Source organism: Crocodylus siamensis, chromosome 1 (assembly GCF_052110815.1).
Source record: "Crocodylus siamensis isolate JL-2025a chromosome 1, ASM5211081v1, whole genome shotgun sequence".
In the NCBI taxonomy this organism is placed as follows: Eukaryota; Metazoa; Chordata; order Crocodylia; family Crocodylidae; genus Crocodylus; species Crocodylus siamensis.
In genome coordinates, this window is record NC_143395.1 from 424,934,785 (window position 1) to 424,958,393 (window position 23,609).

General features: G+C 57.9%; 1 protein-coding gene across 15 annotated transcripts in view; it reads right to left on the reverse strand.

Annotated features, from left to right (window-relative positions):
* Window positions 1–23,609, reverse strand: part of SCARA5 (scavenger receptor class A member 5) — an 89,982-nt gene that overhangs the window by 53,304 nt on the left and 13,069 nt on the right. For 14 of the 15 annotated variants that reach the window (XM_090031156.1, XM_090031143.1, XM_090031151.1 and 11 more), the window contains exons 4-6: window positions 11,548–12,222; window positions 5,393–5,473; window positions 4,702–4,800 (exon numbers count right to left, since the gene is read on the reverse strand). In XM_090031156.1, the coding sequence (XP_089887282.1) occupies window positions 4,702–4,800; window positions 5,393–5,473; window positions 11,548–12,222 (855 nt within the window). Of the gene's footprint in view, window positions 1–4,701; window positions 4,801–5,392; window positions 5,474–11,547; window positions 12,223–15,804; window positions 16,033–23,609 lie in introns of those variants that run through there. The other variant, XM_090031157.1, reaches the window with a different exon arrangement.

The following is a 23,609-nucleotide window of genomic DNA, read 5'->3' on the forward strand; positions in this document are numbered from 1 at the left end:
CAGGGTTTATGGAGGCTTTGTCTTCTGGGAAGAGAAGGAGCCATGCACCAAGAACTCGGCATCAAGTGCTTTCCAAGGGCTGAGCAACTGTACAAATATTATCTAATCCCCCCAGGAGAGCCGGAAAGCCGGCGCAGCCCTAAGCAAACACATGGCCTTTGGAGGCAGGGCAGTGCTGGGGGCTAATGCGATGGAGAGGTCCTGCCTCGTAGGGAGCCCCAGAAATCTCTTCCGTCCCGGCTTGCAGCTGCAACCTAATAGGTTGAGCTTGGGTCTCAGGAAAGTCTTCTCCCGTCAGAGCAGGGAGGCAGTGGGAGAGGTGCCGGGGAAGCGGGGGACTCCCCATCCCTGGAGGTGTCAAGATGAGGGGGGACAGACGCTGGTGGGGGATGATCGAGGTGACGTGGCTTTCAACTTTTTCATTTGCAGATCCCTTTGGGGATTTCGAACGGCGATGTGGATCCTTCTGGACTGTAAGTGTGGGTATTCACATACTTTTCAGTGATCACAGTCATCTTTCTCAGACATAGTTTGAAGGGTCCATGGACCACAGGTTAAAAACCACTGATCTAGGCGCAGCGATGCCTGTGCTCTGCTGTGGGGATCCCCCCGGCTTCTGGGCTTTGCTGGTTGCCTCCTCCCCTCCTTCCTGCTCCCTGTCTCAGGGGGTTTTAAGCCTCCCCCAGAGGTGCCGGCTGCAGCCCAGGCGGGATGGGCACAGGGCTGTGCCAATGCTCCCGCTGGCACCAACCCCGGAGGGTCCTGGCTGGAGGGTCTTGCCCCTCTGCTCAGGGTTAGACCGACGCTGCATTTGGGGCCAGGAAGGGATTTTCCTCCCTGGTCAGACTGGTACAGACTGGGAGATTTTGCCTTCCTCTGTAGCAGGGGCACGGCCTCTGCCTGGCATCTCTGCAGCGCATATTAACACCATTTACAGAAGTAATGCATTGGCTGCTGTGGTCCCCCTGGCAGGGTCAGGGGTGATAGTAGTTTTGCTAAGAGGTCAGACATGGGGTTGCATCTAGGATGGTTTGGGCAGGGTCAGGCAGGGCTTGGACTAGATGTGACCCCCAGAGCTCCCTCCCGCTACGACTCAAAGATTATCACAACAGCAGGGATGCAGGCTTGTCCCCCATCCCATTTCTGATGGGACCATCTGGGAGATTAATGAGGGGGACATGGGTGGGCCTGTGGTAATGCCGCTGGGCTGGAACAATGCGAGGTGACACTGCCCTAACCCGAGCGATTGGGGTTGCCTGCAAGGCTGGGGAAGCAGAAGGCCATGCTTTTGCCCCGTGGCGGCATGGTGTCAGCTGCTGAGGGCACTGCATCCTCTGACTGGCCTTACCTGGGGGTTTCACCCGAAAGCTGCTCTCGCCTACAGCGATACCGCATCTGCTTGCATACAACATGCACCTTCCCTCCCCAAAATCAGCCCCTCCACAAACGGCGGGGCATGCGTTTAAGCAGGGAATCCGTTTTTTCTGCTGGAAAAGGAGCATGCCTGGAGACACTGTGCTTGCGCCTGCTCAGCAAACTGAAGGGGCAGCATCCTGTGTTGACCCTCTCGCAGCCGTAGCTATCGGCTGAGCGCTGTAACCAGGGCCTGCAGCAGCAAGTGAGCTGCTGGTAGCATCTGGACGAGGCTTGTGATGTGGAAACAGGAATTTATGTCAAGAGCTACTGACAGGAAGGAACTAGCACTCTTGCTATTGCCCTTGCCAGGGCCCGGGGCCTCACCTTGTGTGCCAGAGAGTAAGTCCTCCTGGAAACACAGAGTGACCACGAAGGGTGGCATCGCAAGAGACACCAAGGAGTTCCTGATGCCATCCTTCCCAGACACTCCTGTTGCTCTCTGTCACCCAGCTGGCCCTGACTCTGTAGAAATCGGGTTTTTTCTACAGTCTGCTTTCCAGAAACGAGGTGTGTTTTATCAGAGGGCATGTTATATGCCAGACTATACGGTACCGGTGCTTATTATATCCTCTCTGGGCCAGTTGGGTGCCACCAGTTTCTCACTATTAACCCTTGACTGGCTGCTGATCATTAAAGCTGGCTTATAAAGCAGCAACACCTTTACCGAGATGCCCTGAGCAATGGAAAATCATTGTGACGGTGCTGGTGGCTGGTCCTGACTCGCTCCAAATACCCGGGGCTGCACAGTGCCCCAAGGAAATGGCACTCGCCACCCATCCCCTGCTTGTGCTTTCATTGCTCAGGAGCTCTTACACCACAGGGCCGCTTCCAAGACACCTGTGTGTTTGTAGGGATGGACCCAAAGCCGTGCCCTTCCCTGCTCTCTAGCTGCACAACAACCAGTCCTGGACCGGTTCCTCGCTCCTCTTTGGAGAGCCATGGAGAAGCGAGGAGGGCCTGTGCCTATGTGGGGCTGTCTGCAGATTGCATTGCCCAGACCTGAATACGCAGGACCCCTGCGTGGCCTGGGCTGCTGCATCAAGACCTTTGTTTCGCTGCCTCCGTGCTTTGCCAGTTCACCAAGAAATCTCTACTCCCCGTTAGGCCTAGAGCTTGCAGGGTCTGCGCTATGAGCCTAAGGGAGGGCTGGACCTGGAGGAAGAGCTCTGTTTGCAGTGGCAGCATGAGACGAAGGGCAGGAGGAGAAAGTGATCCTTTCGGTGAGGCCGGGAGTATTTTCTACGATAGCAGGTGCTGGGCAGACCAATGGAGAAAACAAGGAACATAAGGATGGTAGGGTCGGACCCCAGATCCAACCCATCCTCCTGTCTCCAAAGGTGGCTAACAAGAAAAGCAAGGGAGTCATATTCTCCAGGACATCTCATCTCCTGGCATCAGGAGGGTGCTTGCATGGGTGAGTGGCGTACTGAAAGGAGACACTTTCTTCTTGCTTTCATGAGCAATTAACCTGCAGAACTCATCGCCGCAGGATATCACCACGGCCAAGTGCTCAGGAGCACGCAGGAAAGCTTAGACACGTGCACGGATATTGGCTGCAGTCCTGGGGGCGTAAGGGAGAACACCCCTCGCGCTTCGTGGTACGGGACCTGGTGTTGTGAAGACACCTCCCCTAAGGGTGGGCTTTTCCACCCACATCTAGCAGGGGCCCTTATACCACCCCTGCTCCCTGAGCTCCAGTACGCGTGACTACCTGGGCCTGCATGGAAGTTATAGGGTCACAGAGCAGTGGGGTGGAAGGCACCTGTAATGGGCACACGTGATGCAGGATCATGCCTACCCAAACCATCCTCTGTTTCTACGGGTGTGACCCACTAGACCACTGGCTCTCAACCTTTTCAGAGACTCAAGGCCCCCTTGGAAAATGTCGGCTCTGAGCTTTCACTCCCTTTCTGACTCCGGAAAAATGCTAGATCCAGTCTTCCCGATGCAAAGAACTCAGCCAGCCCCCAGCAGCCTCGGACACGGCGTATTCCTGTTGGAAATCCCTGGGTGTCTGGTGTGAATCACAGGATAGTTTTGCACACTTAACTGTGCTAATAGGGTTGTAGCACCCTTCCAGGGTCTCACAGCACCCTGGTTGAGAATCACGGCACTAACGAGGTGTGCTTTGCACGCCTGTAACCTTATGTGATCCCCTGCCCACGCTCAGGAACCCCTGGGCGGCTCTTATGAAATCCGGAAATAGGTTTTCTGTGGTCTCCATAGCCCAAAACTACTTCCCTGCTACACTCCTAAGCCGTGTGCTGGCAGGAGACAGCGCCCGTGTTGGTTTGGGGTCCCCGCAGCCTGCGGCAAAGGCATCGCGTGCACGGCTCTCTCCGAAGGGAGACGTGCTCTTTTACACGAGTACTGAATGACCGCACAGTAATGTCTCGCCTCGTGGAGATGCACCAACCATTTCCCATGTTAGAATAACAGGCATTTGAGGCAGAAACAGCATGTTTGGAAGACACGGCGGTTTCCAGCTGGGTTTTGCAGCTGACGGCGGGCGACTTGGTGTTTTTCAAGTCTCCGTCCTCGTTTGTTCTGCTAAAATAGATGCATGTGCTCTGGAGCTACCCTGTCATCCAAGCACCGGCTCCCACCCCGTGAGACTGCACCTGCTTCTAACCTGGGACGCAGCGAGCCCCCAAACCACAAGAAACCGAAAGGAAGTGACAGGAATAAATAAACGGCAGGCTAAACACGGAGCTGGTGGGTGTTATGACTCGCCTCTCATCCTGAGCTATGCATTGAAACTCCAGCGCCCTTGCAGCTGGGCGTCCGGCTCCAACACCCTTGCAGCCGGGCGTCCGGCTCCCACCAGAGAAAACAATCGGTGCGTGCCCAGCAGTGCCTCTGGCTGCTGCGAAAAGCCTGGCTGATGTAGCAGGGGAAGGACTGCGAGCGAGCGATCAGAGTTCGGGGGAGAATGACAAGTGCCACTGCCGAACGGGCACAGCCTGGCACCAGGATCCTGCCCCTTTCACCGGGTGGCAATTTGCAGCACACCTAGATGGATCCAAGCCCGAGCTTCAGACAGGCACGGAGCCTGCCCCGCTGTCCACCCCGCTCTCCTGACCTCAGGCAGGGTACGAACCTGCCCAGAGCCTGCTCGTGGCCAGCTGCACCCTCCGACCTCCCCTGCCCACAGACCCGGAGGCAGCACGGCCCAGAGCGGGTCCTGGCATCTGCAGGGGGGCAGCGATGGGGAGGGGGGAATGCAGCTGTGCTGGGGGGGGGGGGGGGGGCACATCCTGGGCCCAGGGCCGAGCGCACCCGTACCTTTGAGTCCCCGCATCCCCGTGAGGCCGGCCGGGCCGAGGTCGCCTTGGTCGCCTTTGAGGCCACGTGGTCCTGACGGCCCTCTCTCCCCTGGCATCCCTGGAAGGGGAAGGAATGGCAGGCGCTGAGTCCGTGCAGCATGGACCGGGGCTGCCCCGATCTTTCCTCCCCAAGCTGAGCCGTTTGGTGGCTGCGGCTCTCATCCAGCCAAGGACTGGGAGAGAGGGGCTGTGCGGTGCCCATCTGGGTAGACACCCACACTCCCTTGGCTGCTACGTGTGGGGCAGGAGGCGGGGGGGCTGAGACACGCTGGGGTAGGATGAGTGGACGAAGCCACGGGCCTGTAGGGGCCAGGACAAAGACCCCAGCCGCTTGACCTCCGAGCCTGGGGACTAGGCTCCGTGGCCTCTCAACACAACGTGGCTCCAGCCAAGCCATGCACGCTTGACTTACGGGCCAGCCGAAGGGAAGGAGCAGAGGCTTCGCTGCTGGAGTAGCGTAACCCTAGCTCAGACGTGCACTGGGGAGGCAGCAAGGGAAGGGCCCCCCCATCCCCCCCGCCTTGCTCCGGTTCCCAAAGCTTTGCAGATGCCAGCAGTGGGCTCCTGGCCTGAGCCACTGCCCAGGGGAGTCTTTCTCTTGGTTGCACCAGGCTCATGTACGGCGCCGCACCTCGCACGCGGCCCCTTACCTCTCAGTCCAGGCAAGCCAGGGACACCGGGCTCACCCTCCATCCCTTCATTGCCTTGGTCTCCTTTTGGTCCTGGAGGCCCTGGAAGAAAAGAGGGGGCACGAAGGGGTTTAGTGGCCCCCTTCCTTCAGAGCGCTGCCAACCGCCATGGCGGGAGCATCAAAAATTAGCCCCGCGCTCTCCCGAAGTGCCACTGTGGTCCCCTTCCCCAGCCCAATCGGCTGTTCTGCTTTCCGCTCCCTGCCTGCGCTCCCTTGTCGCTCTGCTGCTCTGCTTTCTGCTCCCAGCCCTTCCTGCTGTTGCACTGCCTGTCCCCTCCCTAGTCGGCCGTGTGCCGCACATAGAAGCGGCCTGTGCCGTTTGTAGCACGCGTGCCATGGGTTGGCCACCCCCGGCGGGCAAACTCCTCAGCATCCCAGGCTACAAAAATCTCACTGTGCCCGTGGCCCGGAAACCCACAAGCATCAGACAGCAGATCCCGTCCGGAGGGAAACGTCAATGTCTCAACATTTCTTGTTGGCCCACGTCTGAGTAGCAACCCAAGGTTTTGAAAGGTTGTTATGGAAACCTCCCAGTGACCTCCCAATAAAGTCCAAACCAGCCATATCCACTTGGCCCTTCAGAAGGTCCAATTTCACAACACTGCGAGCAACTATGAGCTCAACCGGTTGGCAGAAAGCATCAAACTGGATGACGAGGAATGATAATAGAGAGCTGTTTAAAAACATTGTACCAGAAGTCTCAAAATCCACAGCTTCACAATTAAGAGCAAGGCTACGCTGTGTACACACCCGCCTGGCCTGAAGGTGAAGTGGTATCAGATGAGGATGATGATTCTCCATCCTTGGAGGTTTTTAAGACCCGGGTAGACAAAGCCTTGGCTGGGATGATGTACTTGGGGCTGGTCCTGCTCTGAGCTGTTACGAATTACACTCTTAAAGTCACGTGCAGTTTGCTCTAGGCTGGGGCAACGATCACGCAGGGCAAGTATCCAAAGTCAGATACAGAATCTTTATTCGCTCGAGCGAGGTGCCTCTACAGAGAGGGACCCCGCCTACTAGTTATAATACTTTTTTATTTTCTAAGTGCATAAGCGTTAGTTCATGATTAGCTCGTGCTCATAAAAATACCCAATCATCTATTAACTAAATCACTATTCTGTCCAATCAAGCAGCACTGTGGGCGTGAACACAGAAGTTCAACTCTCCTGAATTACATGCTCCCTATATTTTGTCTCAAGATGTTTCTTTATCTAAGAAAAACAAATCATGCCCGACTTTCAAGGTTCTCCTGTTGACGAGACTCCCCTGTTGACTGGATTCAGCTAGTTTCCTATCTTATCAGTAACCTCACACAGTACTCCTTTTCCGTCCACGCCGTCTCGTAAGTGCTGTGTCCGCTTGTATGAAATGGAGGCGAAAGGACAAAGAAATGGCCTCACTTTTAGCATTACAAAGCCTTGCTTTAACCCGACAAGATTCATATACAACAGAGCAGGGGGTTGGACTAGATGTGACCTCCTGAGGTCCCTTCCCACCCTAATTTTTTAAGAGAAAAGCATTGGAAGAAAGGAGAACTTACTAGTAATTCATATAAACTGGACGCAGGGAACTGTAGAAAACTGATTCGGGAAGCAAAAGAACACAAGGAAACTCTATGGCCAGAACAGGTAAGAGCACTGAGAAGTTTTAGAAACTATAGCTGGGCAAAAATGCAGGTATTTGTTATTACTAGACTAAAATGAGCAGTAATCATGCAGAAAAGCAGTATGTATCCAATAGCTATTTCTCTTCTCTAGCTGGGAAAAAAGCCAGATGATGTGTTTCTGGACGATGCCGATAAAACAGAATACTTTCCATTCTTGCACTGACAGCGCAGGGCGTTATACAATTGCTACTAAAGCTGGACCTTTCCAATCAGCTGCTCTGCATAATTTTCATCCAAGAGTTGATGCTAGTTTTCAATCAGTCTGGAAATGCTGGCGAAGGTCCAGAAGCTTGGAAGAAAATCAAAGTGGCGCCAACCTTTATGAATGGTAACGAGCTGACCTGAGTCCTCAGAGGCTGTCGTCCTGACAGCCAAAACCAGAGACCAGCCGATGGAGGACCCCAGACGAAAAAGAGGGTGATCTCATGTCAGTCAGCCTGGGTTTGGGGAAGATGGACCTGGGCAAACTAACTGTGCTTTTTAAAGAGATCCCAACTCGGTTGGTAAAAGCGCAGAATTGATGACCCCTGCATTCGACTTGGGGGTCACTTGTCAGCCCCCTGCTTTTCCCACCCAGCACCCCCCTGCCCAGCCTTGTCTCGGAGGGACCCTGTTGCTTTGGCAGGAGGTCAGCGTTGCAGGTGGTGCGCTCCGTCTCACACTTACTCCGCGTGTCCCTGTCCTGCAAAGTCTCTTCCCCTTGCGGGGTCCCAGAGGAAGGGATTTGGAGTGGGGAGATGTGCAGAGAGCCTGCCCCGAACCTCCCCACGGCCACAGGGCTCCTGCACGGAGTCAGGTCCAGCATGGCTGGGACTTGCGCAGCAGCTGTGCCCTAAAGCTCTATATGGCCCATGTTACAGGCGAGCTGGGAAATAGCCTGGTTGCTCTTGCCCTATGGGGCTGGGCGGGAGTCCTGACTGACCCCTGCATCTTTTTTGCACCATGCACCGGGGGGTTTTAAGCCTCTCGCAGAGGTGCTGGGTGGTGCTGCAGCCCAGGCTGGGGATGGGCACTGGGCTGTGCCAGTGCTCCTGCTAGCACCAACCCCGTGGGGTCCTGGCTCGAGGGTCTTGCCCCTGCGCTCAGGGTCAGACCGACACTGCATTTGGGGTCAGGAAGGGATGTTGCTCCCTGGTCATACTGGTAGACTTTGGGGGGGGGCGGCAAATCGACTCCTACAGATGCCAGCCCAAAGGGGTTACACCAGGGCAGGAATAGTGGCGAGGGAGGTTGTGGGCTGGGTCTGGGGGCCCCAGGCAGGGAGGTGCATGGGGGTCCCGGGCAGAACTGTGTTGGGTCTGGGACCAGCACAGCAGAGGGACCCTGTGGAAAGAGCAGGCTTGAGCTAACCTAGGAACCCCCCAGGCCAGCTTCACCCCGGACCAATGCATCGCCTCTGAGGGATCATAGGGTCGTATAATCATAGAAGTCGGGTCGAAGGGACCTTGTAGATTTTCAAGTCCGACCCCCCGCCTGGGCGGGAGAAAAGACTGGACTCAAACGATCCCAGCCAGGTAGGCATCCAGCCTCTTCTTAAAGCCCCCAGGGCAGGAGCCAGCACCCCTTCCCTTGGGAGTTGGGTCCAGCTCCTAGCCGCCCTGACCGTGAAGTCGTTCCTGCGGATATCTAATTTAAATCTACTCTCTAATAATTTGTGTCCAAATGGGCCTGACCTTCCTGTCAAGCGTGGCAGCAGCCAGCATCCGTGACCCGCTGCGCTAGGCGCTGTACAAAGAAAACCACAGCGAGGACCTGAGTGCTGAAGCCCACAGATGCAGCCAGCTGGGATGGAGCAAGCCTGACCCCCAGCCCAGCCCCGGGATTTCCACCCCGCGAGCCCCGGGCCTCTGCCCTAGCCAGAGCAGATCAGCTGCGAGCCGGTGGCCGATGCTGAGCGCTCTCATTCATCACTCCGTTATTATTTAAGGCCAGTTAATTAACCTCCTGCTCCACTGCCAGCTGGCTGGGGGCGGACCTGCTCTGTGCAAGGTGCTTGGGATTAGCTGGAGCATCCTCCTTCCGGCTCCCCCCATCCAGAGGGCCATGCTGGCCTCCCTCTCCTCCTTGCTGCCCTGATGCCCTGTGGCCCTGGATGTCTGAGCAGCAAAAGCCCCTCTCAAAGCAGCTAGAAGCCCGCCGGGGATGGCCGGGCATGCACAGAGCAGGACGAAGCCCGCAGGGGCACGGGGCTCATAAATCATTTGGCTTGCGGCCGGCCCTGCCAACAGGGCGTGGGGATGGGGAGAGACGGGGATGGAGCCTGCCAAGAGCACGTCCACACTGCAGCTATCCATCGGCATGAGGCCTCTCCGGGGAGGGCCAGCTGTGCTTTCCAGCTGTTCTCACCAGAGCAATGGGGCACATGTGGGCAGGATCTGCACCCTGCCCGAGATGCGCTTGCAGCCGTCTCCAGGGCCAGGGTGAGGGCTCGGCCCAAGGAGGCCTGCAGGGTTGCCCCTGGTGTAGAGGGGGCCGTGCAACAATATTTAGTACGGGACTTTGAAGCAGGGCTTCTAGCTCTACTTTGCTTCTCAGCTGAGACATGGCAAACGGACCGCCCCTGGTTTTGCTGGAGAGCTCGATGGAGGAAGTGTGCCCCCGGCACCTCTGTGATTGGGGCGCTGTGCACAGCTCATGCCTTGGGGTGGGCTGGACAGGCCCCTTGGGGCTCTGCAGCCTCAGCTTTGTTCTCATCAGCGGAGGGAAGAAAAAGCCCGAACACGAGACACGGGGGAAGTGGAGCGGGCAACTCACACCGATGGGAGCCCTAGTGTAGACAGCGCTCTGCCCCATTCCTGCCTCTTGCCATTCCCACCTTCTTTGGCCCGGAGGTGCCGGGGGATTCAGCGCTCCCACCCCGCCCTGCGAAGCTCCGGCTGGGAGGACTTGGCTCTGGACACGCTCCTCGCCAATGCTCCCAGGCTGTTTCGTGTCCCCCGCCATCCTGCCATCAACCAAGGATGAGGCAGAGGCGCTGAGTCCTGACTGCTGCACGTCCTGCATTACGGATAACCCAGCCCGTGCCCCTCTCGTATGGGGGCAGCCCTGTCCCGAGGGTGACGGTCTCGGGGACTGCAAGGCCTGGAGACCCCAGAAGAGCCTCAGGAGCTGGCTCTGCTTTTCCCAGCAGCACACCCTTCATACGGAGGCAGTTGTGGGCCACAGTGGGCAAATCTGGGCTGCACGGCCCGTAGAGGCAGCGGGGCGTCCGGGTAGGTGAACAGGACATGGCCAGAGCTTCCCATCGTGCAGCTCCTTTCGCTGCAGCTTTGACCGCTCGAGCCAGACGCTGTCCCCTAGCTCCCCTGTTCAACACCTCCTGATGGCCCTCGGTCCAATCCCCACTGGGACGCGGGTAAGCTACCAGCCACCACCACGTCCTGTGGCAGGGAGTGCCACGGGTGAATGACGTGCTGGGTGATACAGAACAGCCTCCGGGGAGCTTTACACCTGCTCCCTTGTAGTTTCGGCTCTCCACCCCTGCCTTGCGGTAACGTGAGGTGGAGAACAGCACTAATTTTCAGTCAGTCCCAGCTTCCCAGAGTGCAGAGGTCCCATCTCCTCCATCGCCTGCCTGGGGCAGGGTCAGCCCTGTGCAAACCAGCCCAGACAATTCCCGTGTCTGACTTCTGAGCAAAACTATACAGCACCAGGCATCGAACCCAAACCTGCCCCGGGGGAAGCAGGGGGACCGCGGCACCTACGTCCTGCTGCTGCAGTGGTTGTTAACAGATGCGCGCGAGATCCCAGGCTGTGCCCCTGCTACAGAGCAATGCAAAACCCCACCATGCCCGCAGTCTGACCAGGGAGGGAAATCCCCTCCTGGCCCCAAAAGCAGCCAGGCCCCTGCGGGGGTGGTGCCAGCAGGAGCATTGGCACTGGCACAGCCCGGTCCCCATCCCCAGCCCGGGCTGCAGCCAACGCCTAGGAGGGAGGCTTCAAATACGTGAGAGGTGATGACAGAGAGGATGGAGCTGGGCTTTCCTTTGCAGCTGAAGCGGACAGGACTTGGAGCAATGGGCTCAAGCTGCAGCGGGGGAAACTGAGGGTGGAGATGAGGAGGGATTTTGTGGCTCTGACATGGGAACAGGCTGCCCAGAGACACAGTGGACACTGAATGTTTCCAAGACCACTTTGGGCAGACACGTGGCTGGCATGGTTTAGTCGGGGCCGATCCTGCCTGAGGCAAGGAGCCGACTAGGTGACCTCATGAGGTCCCTTCCAGCCTGCCTTTCCTGCGACCCGGCACTCTTCAGTATTTTGGACACCTCCATCGCCTTCTCCCACCAAGCAGGTCTTTTCTAAGCTGAAAAGTCCTGGCTGGTCCAGCCCCCGGAGGGTATCCCCACACCAGGCCTAGCTTCTCGCCACCGGCTCGAGCTGCCGGCCTCGAGGATGCGCTGTATCCCCCAGCCTCCCCCGCGGGCCCCGCTACCACACGCCCTTACCCCGAAGGACGGAGACGTTCCTGAGGGCGAGGGAGTGCTCCCAGTCCTTGAGCCGCAGGTCCTCGGTGACGTTGTTGAGGATGGCCAGCTCGTGCTTCAGCTGCTGCTCCATGGCGATGTGCACGAGGCGCATGTGCCGGGCGTCCTCGGTGGCGTTGCTGATCAGCACCTGCAGGTCCTGGATGCGGGTGTGGTGGATGCCCACGTCGTAGGAGAAGGTGCGGTTGAGGGTGCCCACCTCCTGGGCCACCTCGCTCAGCTGCCCGCTCAGGCTCTCCACCCGCGCGGCCAGGTGCGCCAGGAGCCCGCCGTGGTGCTGCAGCAGCAACCGGCTGCTGTTGCCTTCCACCGACAGCTTGTACATCTCCAGCTGGGCCGCGTCGCTCTGCTGGTTCAGGCCGTCCCAGAGGCCGGACACGGCCCGGTCCGTCTGGCTGGCCTGGCTCTGCAAGCCCCACAGCAGCCCCTCCAGCTTCTGCAAGGAGCCCGTCATCAGGAACAGGGAGTCCGAGTGGTTCTGCAGCACGTCCTGCAGCCGCCAGATGTGGTCCAGCAGGTCGCCCTTGAGCGGCATCTGGAGCAGTTTGAGCTGCAGGTCCCGGAAGCTCTCGTTCAGGCGGTTCACGTTGCCCAGCAGTGCCTTCAGGTCCTCGGGGGAGCTCTGGGGCCGGGACACTGCGGGGAGACAGAGGAGTCAGACCGTGCAGGAGCACCCCCAGCTTCCCTCCCTGCTGGGCCCCCGCGCCGGGGCCTGAGCTTCCCGAACGTCAGCAGTGTCACGCGAGCAATGGTCTGTGTCGCCCCGCAGCCTGTCTTGTGCCGCCGGTAGGAAGGGATGCTCTAGACTGGGACAGCCTGGCACCGGCCACCTCGATAGCGATCTATCCCCCGTTCATAGATTTCACAGATTTCACAGAAAGTCAACACCCTCTCTGGCACCTGCTGCGCTTGGCTTAGCGACGCCAGGGGAAACGCCTCCGGCCGTTTTGTTCGGCAGCCGTTAATAGGAAGTAGAGAAATCCCAGAGCAGCGGGGCTGGAAGGGTCTGACGGGGTCACGCCTAGTCCCGAGGCAGGATCAGCCCTGTCCAAATCAGCCCAGACAAACCCAGTGCCCAACCTTTTAGTAAAATTAGTGTCATCCCTGATGCCACGCCAGACATCACACCCAACCCTGCCCTGGGGAAAGCAGGGGGACCACGGTGGGCAATGTCCTGCTGTTAGAAAAGTGGTTAATAGATGCTCAAGAGACCCCAGGCAGAGGCCGTGGCCCTGCTGCAGAGGAAGATAAAACCTCCCTGGTCTGTACCAATCTGAGCAGGGATGAAAATCCCTTTCTGACCCCAAATATGGGGTCGGTTTAACCCCTATCCCATTCCCCATGACCTTCGCTTTTCTAAATGGACGAGCCCTTTTTGTCTCTCCTGGTCTGACCGTGGCTCCAGGCCCCTGATCTTTTTGCCGGCCCTCCTATGCAAGTGCTAGCACCTTCTGCCGCACCCACGCGTGGCTCTCGCACATCTGTACACTCCAGACTCGGGACCCTTGAGTCTAGCCCAGCGGATCTCAACTTTCTCAGGTGAAAGGCACTCCTTCCTCATCGTTTCTGAATTTCATGGCTCCCCAGGTGAGAACCACTGGCCTAATTAACCAGCGCATGGTGTGTTTAGGACTTCGGCCATTTGCTGCTACCGATGCAGAGGTGACGGAAGGAGGGAGAAGCTAAAAGCTACTGGCAGGGCTGATGCCACATCCCAGGAAGCCTCCCTAATCCTGACCCACGGGGGAACGCAGCACCCCAGAGATGCAGCCACTTCTCCCGTGGGCAGGGAAGCGGGAAGGGGTGAGGCAGTGGGAAGCAGAAGTGGTGGGGGGAGCTGGGCAGGGACTTACCCGCAGCAGGTGTGAGCTCCCTTGCAGAGGATGAAGGCTCTCGCTCTCCCTCATCCTCGACTGGGTTACCCCTCTCAGAGCTGCCACAGCCCCCCCCACCCAGCGCCTGTTTCCCAGTGGGGTTGGACCGGGAAGGGCCGCCACCACAGCCTGCACTCCAGGTGCAGCTAGATCCCCATCCACCTTCATGGGTGCACAGGGCATTTCAACCTAGCACCCACGTTGCAGCACCCCGGTTGAGGGTCACCGGTCTACATTCATGGGTCTTTGGCACAGCCTGCTTTCTGCAGGCCCTTCAGGGGCTGGGATGAGCACAGGGCTGGGAGGGCAGCAGGGGGTCCTCACCAGCCTGGCGGGCCTTGCCAGAGGAAGGTAGCGGCATGCAGCTCTGCTGGGGGGGGGTCCAGATCCCTCCAGGCCTTGGCTGGGAGCGTTTGGTTGCTTGCAAAGCCGCAATGCACGGCACTGTCCTTGGATGTGGATGGATTTTTTCCCTCTAGCACGCGGGACTAAGAGCAAGGAGAGACAGGCCATGTCCTAGCTGGACGCCCGCTTGGGTGCTGGCTGCTGGCGGGTTTAACCGGCTGTAGGGTGCTGCTGGGGACTGGGTGTCACTGGGGGTGAGGTGAGCTGTAGGGTCTGAGCAGATGTGTGTGAACACCTGGCCAGGGACCGCCCCACCCTATGGCTGCAACCCAGTGCCCAGCCGCTGGGTGCCACCTCTGCGGGCGCCTTCCCCACCGTGGCCGAGGGCACGAGCCAGGTTGCGGTGTGCCCGAGGCAACCCTGGCATGGAGACAGCCGAACAAGCAGAGCAGCTGCAGCGCCAAGAGCCGAGGTCCCAACATACATACACATGCAGACACATGCTCACATCCACGCACACTCACGCACTCATGTCCACATACACATGAACACACAATCCCATGTATGCACACACACATCCCTGAACACACTCCCATATATGCACACATAGTCCCCATCCACACGTGCATACAAGCACCCCCTGCATACACACCCCTGCATGTGCATACACACACATCCCTGAACACACTCCCATATATGCACACATAGTCCCCATCCATATGTGCATACAAGCACCCCCCTGCACAGCCCCCATGTATGTGCATACACACACATCCCTGAACACACTTCCATGTATGCACATACAACCCCCCATACACTCCCGTGTATGCACACACCCCTGAAGACACTCCCATATACACACACACACACCTCTCTGCATACTCTCCCATGTACACATACTCCCATGTATGTGCACACATACACGCACACCCCTGCACACACTCCTATGTATGTGCACACCCCCCTGTACATAGAGTCCCATGTACTCACACATCCATGCACACACACTCCCATGTACACACACACCCTGCACATATACTCCCATATATGTGCGCATACATGCACACCCCTGCACACACTCCCATGTACGCACGCACCCTTCCGTGCACACACATGGCTATGCACACACACACACACACACTTTCTGTCTCTCCCGCACCCCCGAATGCTCAGACACACGTGGGCAGCACTTGCACGAGGACGTGGGCAGCAAAGCTTTGCTCTGCATCCAGGCCCCGAGCTCTCCTCTCTGCCTGGGGCTGCATCTCCAGCCCCTTTCCCGAGCAGCCTGGGGCCAGGACGGGGCAGAGCCAAACCCAAGCACGGAGCGGCTCAGCCTCACGCGGCCTGGCTTTGTCAGGCCTGCCCTGGCCGGAAGCGCCTGTTCAGACGGCTGCGAAGCGCAGCGAGGCCGCTTGGCTCCAACGAGGCGTGGGGACCACGCAGAAGGACCCGGCAGGATGACCTGCCGTGGAGCGGAGGGAGGCCTCGGGGATGCTAGCACCCCTGCGTTTACAGCTCAGCCCAGGGAGCTTGTTGCCACAGCAGACAGGAGTCACGTATCTTGCTGGGCTGCGGCAGGACCGCTTCAATCATCCTCCCCGTGCCGCCTGGGGTGGCCCCGCTTCTCATCGGGGGCTGCCAGGATGCTGCCGGCTTCTCCCTCTCCGCGGGGTGCCAGACCGCAGCCTGTTCCCCCTGCACTTCCCTTGCGGGGAAGGAAGGCACAAGCCTTGCTGAGATCAGGCCGTGTTGTGCACAGCCTCTCCCCCTCCTCCTCGCTGCAGCCCCCCAGAGCCAGCAGGCAGAGCACGTCCCACCCCCCGGACCTGGTGCAGACAGACCCAGTGACGCGCCGAAGGCTCCCCAGGGAACGTAGGAAGGGTCAATAGCTGCACCGTGCGTCTGAGCCAACTCAGCTCCTCCAAGAGCCCCAGGATCCAGCCTCACGGTGGGTTTATTACCCCCAGCTCAGTCCGGGGAACAACACGACGCTAACCTCGTGGTGGAAGGAGCAGCCAGGAAAGGCCGGCTCCTTCCCCGCGGGACGGTGGTTTGGGCTGGGGCGGAGCGGCCAGCTGCGGTGCCCCAAGGGCCGTCTCTGCCTCCATCCATCAGCATTCCCAGCTCTGTGCCGGCTCATCCATCATCCCTCCAGCTCCGTCGCAGCATCGCCTCGGCCCCAAAGCCAGGGCCGGGAAGGACCAGGGGGCTCCGAGCCAGGCGCTCCCGGAGCCAGGCTGGGCCGAGAGACAGGAGGGAGCTGCCGAGAAACCAGAACACGTTGGGGTTTGGGGGGTTTTTTCCCCCCTTCCTCACAACAACGCTCCTACCTCCAGAACGCCTCGTCCCATCTGCCTCAGACTTTCCGCAAATCGCAGCCCCTGGCAGGGGACCACGCTGGAGAAACCACAGATGGCTTGATTTAGGGCTGGCTGGGGTGGAGGCTAGGCAGAAGGAGTGAGATAACTTGCTGGGCCGGCCCGTGAACGGATAACAGCTTACGACTGCCAGATGACGGGGCCACTCTGTTAGCAGTCGCCCGGGAGGTCTGTGCTGCGGGGCAGGAGAGCTTTGCTGATGGGGTAGCGTGGAGGATCATCACGTGGGGCTAAACATGCAGCACGTTGACACCGGAGTCACTGATCCTGGGACACAGGATGGACAGATGACCAGCTCCCCTGCCTGTTCCCACCAGACCACGGGCACCTGCTGCCCTTGCTCCCCACGTGGCTTCACTCCCGATTTGATCCGGTGCCTCTCGTGGGCTGCTGGAGACCGGCTGCGCAGGGGACCCCTGCTCCGTGTTCACAGGGGCGTGCAGGTGGGAGCTGCTCTCTGTTCCCGAGCTCACGTGCCATCAGCACTACACTGGCCCAGAAGCTGATTGAGCCCTTGGTGCCCAGGAAGCGCTGAAGCCCTGGGGAGCAGTTTGATGCAATGGGATCCATGCACCCTAGGGATACAGCTGTCCCAGAGGGTGGGAAACACCTTGTGCATTGCTCAGGCTGAGACCTTCAGCCAAGAGGGGCACAAGCCCCCCCAGGCCGGAGCTCTGATAACAAGCCTTGGTCCACACCCTTCATGATTTTAGGAAGGGGCTGCTCTGTTTGCTCCTCCCTGCATGAAATACAGCAGCACAGGAAGGGCAGGGCTTACCCAGGGGCTTTGCTACAGTCCCAGGAAGCCCCTGAACCATTCACACTCCTCTGCCTGGACACACGCGTGTGTGCTTGTACTGATGGCCACATGCTCAGTCACGCACAGCCACGCTCTCAGGCATGTGCTTTCTTACCCCTGTGCTGGACATACAGCCCTGCAAACCCCCAGAGCCACGTGCATGTACAATCAGGGGCAGAGGTGCTCACACACACGCACGCACTATTGCATGCACCCCCGCCCCCCCACGTGCACACCATTGGGCACAAATGCATGTCCAAACATCCCTCCCGTGTGTGTGCATGAGGCATGGACACACTGCGAAGTGGGTGCACCTGCAAACACACACCAGGTGTGCAGCCTGGGGCTCCAGCTTTGCAGGCAGTTCTGCTGCTCCCCACCGCCACAAGCCACCCTCTCCCTCTGGGTCCAAAGGGCCTGAGGAGCGTGAGGGAGCCCAAGGGCCATAGGAAGCTTTCTGGGAAGCAACCTGGGGCCACATGAAACAATAACACCACAAGGCATCACACACGGCCTCCTGCTCCGGTCAGGGTTGCTACAGCATGTGCCAGTGGGAGAGCGTCCAGAGGAGCCAGCCGCCTCCGTCGCTTGTCCTGGAGACGCCCCAAGCGGAGCCGGCGACTGCCAGCAGAAGACACGGGGCAGCCGCTCTTCATTAAAGGCTCTACAGGACGGCTTCCCTTGGGATATCGTGTTGCCAAATTTTGTTGGACCTGAGCAGGCACATCACTTAATTGGCCACCCTGTTAATCAGGCACATGCCAATTTTTGCCATCATGAGCCCATTACGTTAACCAATGGGAAAACATTTAACATGACGTGCCCGTTTCTGATCTGCATCATCACCTGTGGACTCAAGGCAAAATGTTGCTAAACTCACCAAAAAACCCTTCCTTTGTATTAGCAGCAATGTGCATGAAACAACACCCGGCCACACAGCCGACGGGCATATGGAGATGCTCAGTGCCAAGTCTTACATAAAGGTTGTTTTTAAGGCTTTCCTCATGGGTCATGCTTGGTTAGGGAAGGGTTTTTCTTCCATCGGGCACAGCCGAGCGGTGCGTCCTGGTGGCAGATTTCTGTTTCACACAGCTGGCAGCTGGGGTGATTCGTGACTCTGGTGTTTTTATGCTTCTGCTTGGAAGAGGAGGGACAGCTGAAAACTACAGCACTAGAAGCTGCAAACAAATGAGGTAGAAATACAGCAGCGAGACTACATGCTGAGCTTGCTACCTATCAAGGGCTGCGGTGCGCTGACGACTATGAATGCAGCCTGTATGTCAGGGTGGACACAGCCCGTGGGCCGCATACGGCCCACTGAGGCCCATTATCCACTACCATTGGGTCCATAGTTGGCCCGCACAACACCGGCCCCAGCCAGTCCAGGACCCACACTGCCCCACACCACTCATCCAGCCTGTGGGACCAGATAAGTTTGACACCCTTGCTTTTTGTCGCCGATGGCTGTGGTCCTAATCAATTAATGTATTGGACCTAATTGGTTCTTCTAGGGGTTTGTTCATATTAGAAACAGGCAGCAGGCAACCACATGGCATGAGCTCCCTGGGGCTGGGCTTCTCTGTGCCACGTGGAGGTACCTCTAGTACCACAGGTGTGAGCCAGATGTGCTCTTGCAATTCTATATATTCTTGTGCAACTGAGTGTCTCGGTCTTGGGGCAGAAGCAGTTCCTGGCTCAGTATTGATTCTTTCCTCTCCTTAGTCTGTGGTTTTGTAGGTGTTAATCCTTGCTCAATAACTTGTTATTCTTGCTAGCTACTGTGTATTGAGCTGGTCCCTGAGGGAATCGTGACTGATTGGTAATACAGCAGCTAGCTAGCACAAGCACCCATGGCACGAGTTTTGCCTGTCAGCACCTAGGGGTGCAGGGTCCCAGAACCCAGAACCCCCTGCACTGATTTCCTTGACAGCTGGCAGGCATCATGGGAGCAGCAGGGGCCACCATCCCTGCAGCTGTCACCCCGCTGCACCTTAACACACGCAGTGTCACGCAGGGCACCAGTTTTGCTTGTCTGCAGCTTGAGGTGCAGCTTCCCCCCAACCCCTGCACCGATCTCCTTGAAACTTGGTAGGCTTTGTGGTCTCTGCAGGGGCTAGCATGAAGGCAGTTTTCACCCCGCTGTGGCTTAACGCATACATGTGACATGAGTTTTGCTTTCAAAATTTTGGGGTGCAGTTTCCTGGAACTCCCTACACCTATCTCCTTGAAACTTGGCAAGCATCACACCCCTAGAAAGGACTACCATTTCTGCAAAGTGCATCCAAATCAAGCCAGAAATGACAAACTTATAGGCTATTTTGTCCTTCCCCATTATATCCTATGGGCAAAACGTCAAAACAGAGATCTCATATATATCTCTATAATGGACATATGTAGAGACATACGTATACATATATAGAGACCTGCTGAGAATAACTATCTCTCTCTCTCTCTCTCTCTATATATATATATATATATAACTATATCTATATATCTCTATAATATAACTATATATATATAACTATATATATAACTATATAACTATATATGTATATATATATATATATAGTTTTTCTCGGCAGGTTTCTCTTCTGACAGGTGTAGGCCAGAAAGAGCTTGTCAGAGCTCATAAACCACAACTCCCTTTAAATAGGGATTGTTTGGGATTTGATAGGAGGCTTCAGTGTTTCAGTGCTGCCTATTTTGAGATTGCACGTTTTCCTAAGCTTGGTCTTTAATCAAGAAGAATGACCCAGGCTTAGCTAGAGCTGCTCTGCGGAGGAGAAAACCAAATCTCGTGGTCAATCCAAAGTATATTCAGGGGATCGGTGGCAACAGGTTTGAAAGGAGCGGCAAGACCCCTGAACCCTGATGCCGCCCTCCCACGACAAGCTCCGTGATGCACAATTCCCATCAGTCCCCGACTCTGCTCTGAGGTTAGCCAAGCCCAAAAGGCACGTGGCATCCCAAGAGTCACGGCTGGCACCCATGTCTGCACAGACGCCGGGGCGGTTTGTTTTTCCACCCCTAAACACGATCCCATGGGGCAGGCCGGCGGACAGGGAAGAGAGACTAAAGGCATGCCCGGGCCTCGTGCTGTCTGTGCCCACAGCTTTGGGGCTGCAATTAGTGGTGAAACTCAAATGCAGCTGCTGCCCACAGAATCCTCTAGCTGCCGTCCCTGGCAAGAGTGGGGCAGGGACTCCAGTTTGGGGTTGAGGATGGTAACAGAAAAAGCCTTACGGCCAAACCAGAGGATAAAACATCTGGTGAAACTTTTGCAAACTAAGCACCGGTTTCATGTCAGGGCTTTTTTCAGGGGGAGGAGAGGTTAAGCCTGTCCCAGAGGTGCTGCTGCAGCCCAGGCTGGGGATGGGCATGGGGCTGTGCCAATGCTCCTGCTGGCATCAGCCCTGGAGGGTCCTGGCTAGCGGGTTTTGCCCCTGCACTAAGGGTCAGATGGACACTGCATTTGGGGTCAGGAAGGGATTTTGCCTCCTGGTCAGATTGGTATGGACCGGAGGGGTTTGCCTTCCTCTGCAGCGGGGGCACGGCCTCTGCCTGGGGTCTCTCAAGTGTCTGTTAACCCCCCTTGCAGCAGCAGGCCATTGGTGCTGTGGTCCCCCAGCTGGGTCAGGGTCGGGTGTGATGCCTGGGGCCGTCGGGGTGACCGTGTCGTGTTGCTCAGAGGCTGCACACTGGGTTTGTCCGGGCTGGTTTGGGCAGGGCTGATCCTGCCTCAGGCAGAGGTGGGACTAGATGGGACTCCTGGAGCTCCCTGCCAGCCCGACTCTTCTATAATTCTACAAAATCCTTCAAAAACACCAGAAGCCACACGTGCTCTGTGGCCCGAAACACTCCTTTTCTTCAATTGTTGATTCGTCAACAATTTACATTAGCAAAATTATTTGGGGAGAGCTGGAAACAAATATTCCCCCCCACCCTCCACCTCAATGTCTCAGGACTGCTAGAGGGCTGGGGGAAAAAATCCTCCACTTCTTTGCGTGAAGTCTAGAGCTTTACAGGTAGTGCCCTGCAGGAAACAGGAATAAGCTGCATCAGGACAAGGCTCCTTTCCCCCCAGGATCGTTCCACCCAGGGCTCGGGCACACAAGCCTGCTAGCCCAAAGCCAAGAAGGACGAGGTCTGAATGAGCATCAGCTGCTCCTTGCTAAGTGCTTGCGTGTCTGCACTTACACCCGCGGTAAGTGAAAGTTACCCTCAGTGACTGAGCCCTCAAGGGAAGGACTAAGCTATCGCGGGGTGAGAGTGTGCACCTAGACGAACCCCCAGCTACGCTGCTGACGGGGATCAGCGCGGACACCCGTTCATGCTGACATCCACGCCGTTACACTGGCTCGGGCAGGCGGACCTCCAGTCTCACGGAGGCAGGTTGGTGCCCACGCATGTACAAATGCACGCATGCATGCACACGCGGGCAGCTGGTGTCCACAAGGGACAAACAGCAGTCACGGAGCTGCGAACACCAGCCACCCTATGAAACTAAGACCCTGGGTCTGGAGGAGAAGAACGGAGCCCAGCTGCCTCCCGTCCAGCTGTGCTTGCTGTATCCCCACAGCCCAGGGCCTCAAGGCCCTCTGCTCTGTAACAGCAGAGTGAAGACCAAATGGGTCCCAGGTCCCCTTCCTGAAGCTGCTTCACCCACGCCAGGGTCAGCTTGGACCAGGACTGGGGGGAGACCAACCTGGGAGGGGCTCAGACCCCTTCCCGCCACTCCCCATGGCTGTGGCAGCCCATCACCCAGGACTAGTCCGACCCCTGCCTGAGGCAGGATCAGCCCTGCCCGACACAGCCATAATCACAGAAATAATTGATATCCGAAAGAAGCGGGGGCTGGCAGGGAGCTGCAGAGGTCACATCTTTTCCAACCCCTGCCTGAGGCAGGACTGGCCCTGTCCACACCATCCTATACCATCCATATTCTCAGACTTTTGTAAAACTACTGTCAACCCCGGCACAGCCCTAGACATCACACCTGACCCTGCCGCGGGGAAGGCAGGGGGACCGCCGCAGCCAGCGTCCTGCTGCTGCAAAGGAAGTTCATCTACGCCACGCAGAGTCCGTGCCCCCCCACAGAGGAACAAACCGCCCCCGCAGTCTGCACCAGTCTGACCGGGGTTGGAAATCCTTCCTGACCCTAAAGCGGAGGGGCCAGGCCCTCCAGGGAGCATTGGCATGTCCCTGTCCCCAGCCTGGGCTGCAGCAGCACCCAGCACCTCGGGGGGAGGCTAAAACAACCCCAAACCCCTGACCCATCACATCCCACAAGCCAGGAGGAGGGGCAGACAGGATGCCAGAGGGCTCTTCCATCAGGCAAAACAAGCCCCAGCAGCTGGAAGTGGGAAGCTGGGAGGAGTGGGACTGGGAAGGGCGTGTCGGGTGCTAGCAGGGAGCATGTTAGCACCACAGCCGCTCAGACCGTGAGGCTCTCGTGCAACCACAGGTTGTGGCAGGGCACCGTGTGCTGTAGGATATGAGATGGGACCTTAGCCATCGCTTCCGGCCTGAAAACAGCGGCTCTTGCTCTACCGCTCAAGCCATCTCCTTCTCCGCTTGACAGGACGACGCTTCCCTTCCCTTCCAGATCAATCCGGGTTGCATCAGACAACCGCTGTCCTCCGAAGGGTGTCGACATGCATTGGCCAAAGGCACCGGACCCACCTCCCGGGCCTTGCAAAAGAGCAGATTAAAAGCAGGCGAGATTTCAACCACCATCCATCTCCGGCCTGAAACATCCTGTTTGTGCAGAGCTCCAAGGTAATTCAAGATATTTTTAGTGGTTTGCTCATTTCTCCGCCGCCAGCCACAGAGCGTCACGAGACACCCGCTGAAGCCAAGCGAGGCAGGCGGCTCTCGTGAGGAAGACACCCTGCCCACGGGAGACCTGCGGCCTCCTTGGGAAAGCCAGATCTGACACCCAGCCACCCGGTACGCTCCCCTGGCTCCCCGTCCTGGGCACCAGTGCTTCGGTTATGGACAGCTCTTGCTGGGGAAATCGTTCCTGGCCGGCAGCTCGGCAGGACTGAGGCTTTATGCCCCCACTGGCCTTGAGGCCTTGGCTGGGATTTTCCAAGGGAGGAGACCTGGGCCAAGTCAGCACCAGCTTTTGCCTTGGATGTCAACACGGCCCTGGACAGAGATGACTCCTGGTCTGGGCGAAACCGGTGCCGGGAAGCCAGAGAGCGAGCCAGGGAGTCTGGGAGCTGGTCTGGGACCCCCCTCCATGCTCTCTGCCAGGGTGTGTTGGGGACTGTGGTGGAAAGGAGGGTGCCAGCGGCCTCCTGGGCGCAAGTGAGACCCCACGGGGTAATTCAAAGCAGCCCCAAGGAAGCACCGGGGTGTGGAGCCACAGCCACATCCCCCTGCACAGCATGAGCCCCTCTCGTAGATGGGGTGGCCCCTCGTCTTCGGGAGCTCCCAGCCTCGCGGAGCTCAGGCCTGCTTTCCTCCAGTGCAAGCTGGGTGCATCCCCTGGCGCAGGGACCTGCAGCAATCTCCGCATGGAGGTAGGCGAGCTGTTCCCACAGCCAATGCAGTGCCCCATGGGGGTCCCAGTGGGGCGCACCGCGTGGGGGTGGCACTTCCCGCAGGTGTCCCTGGTGA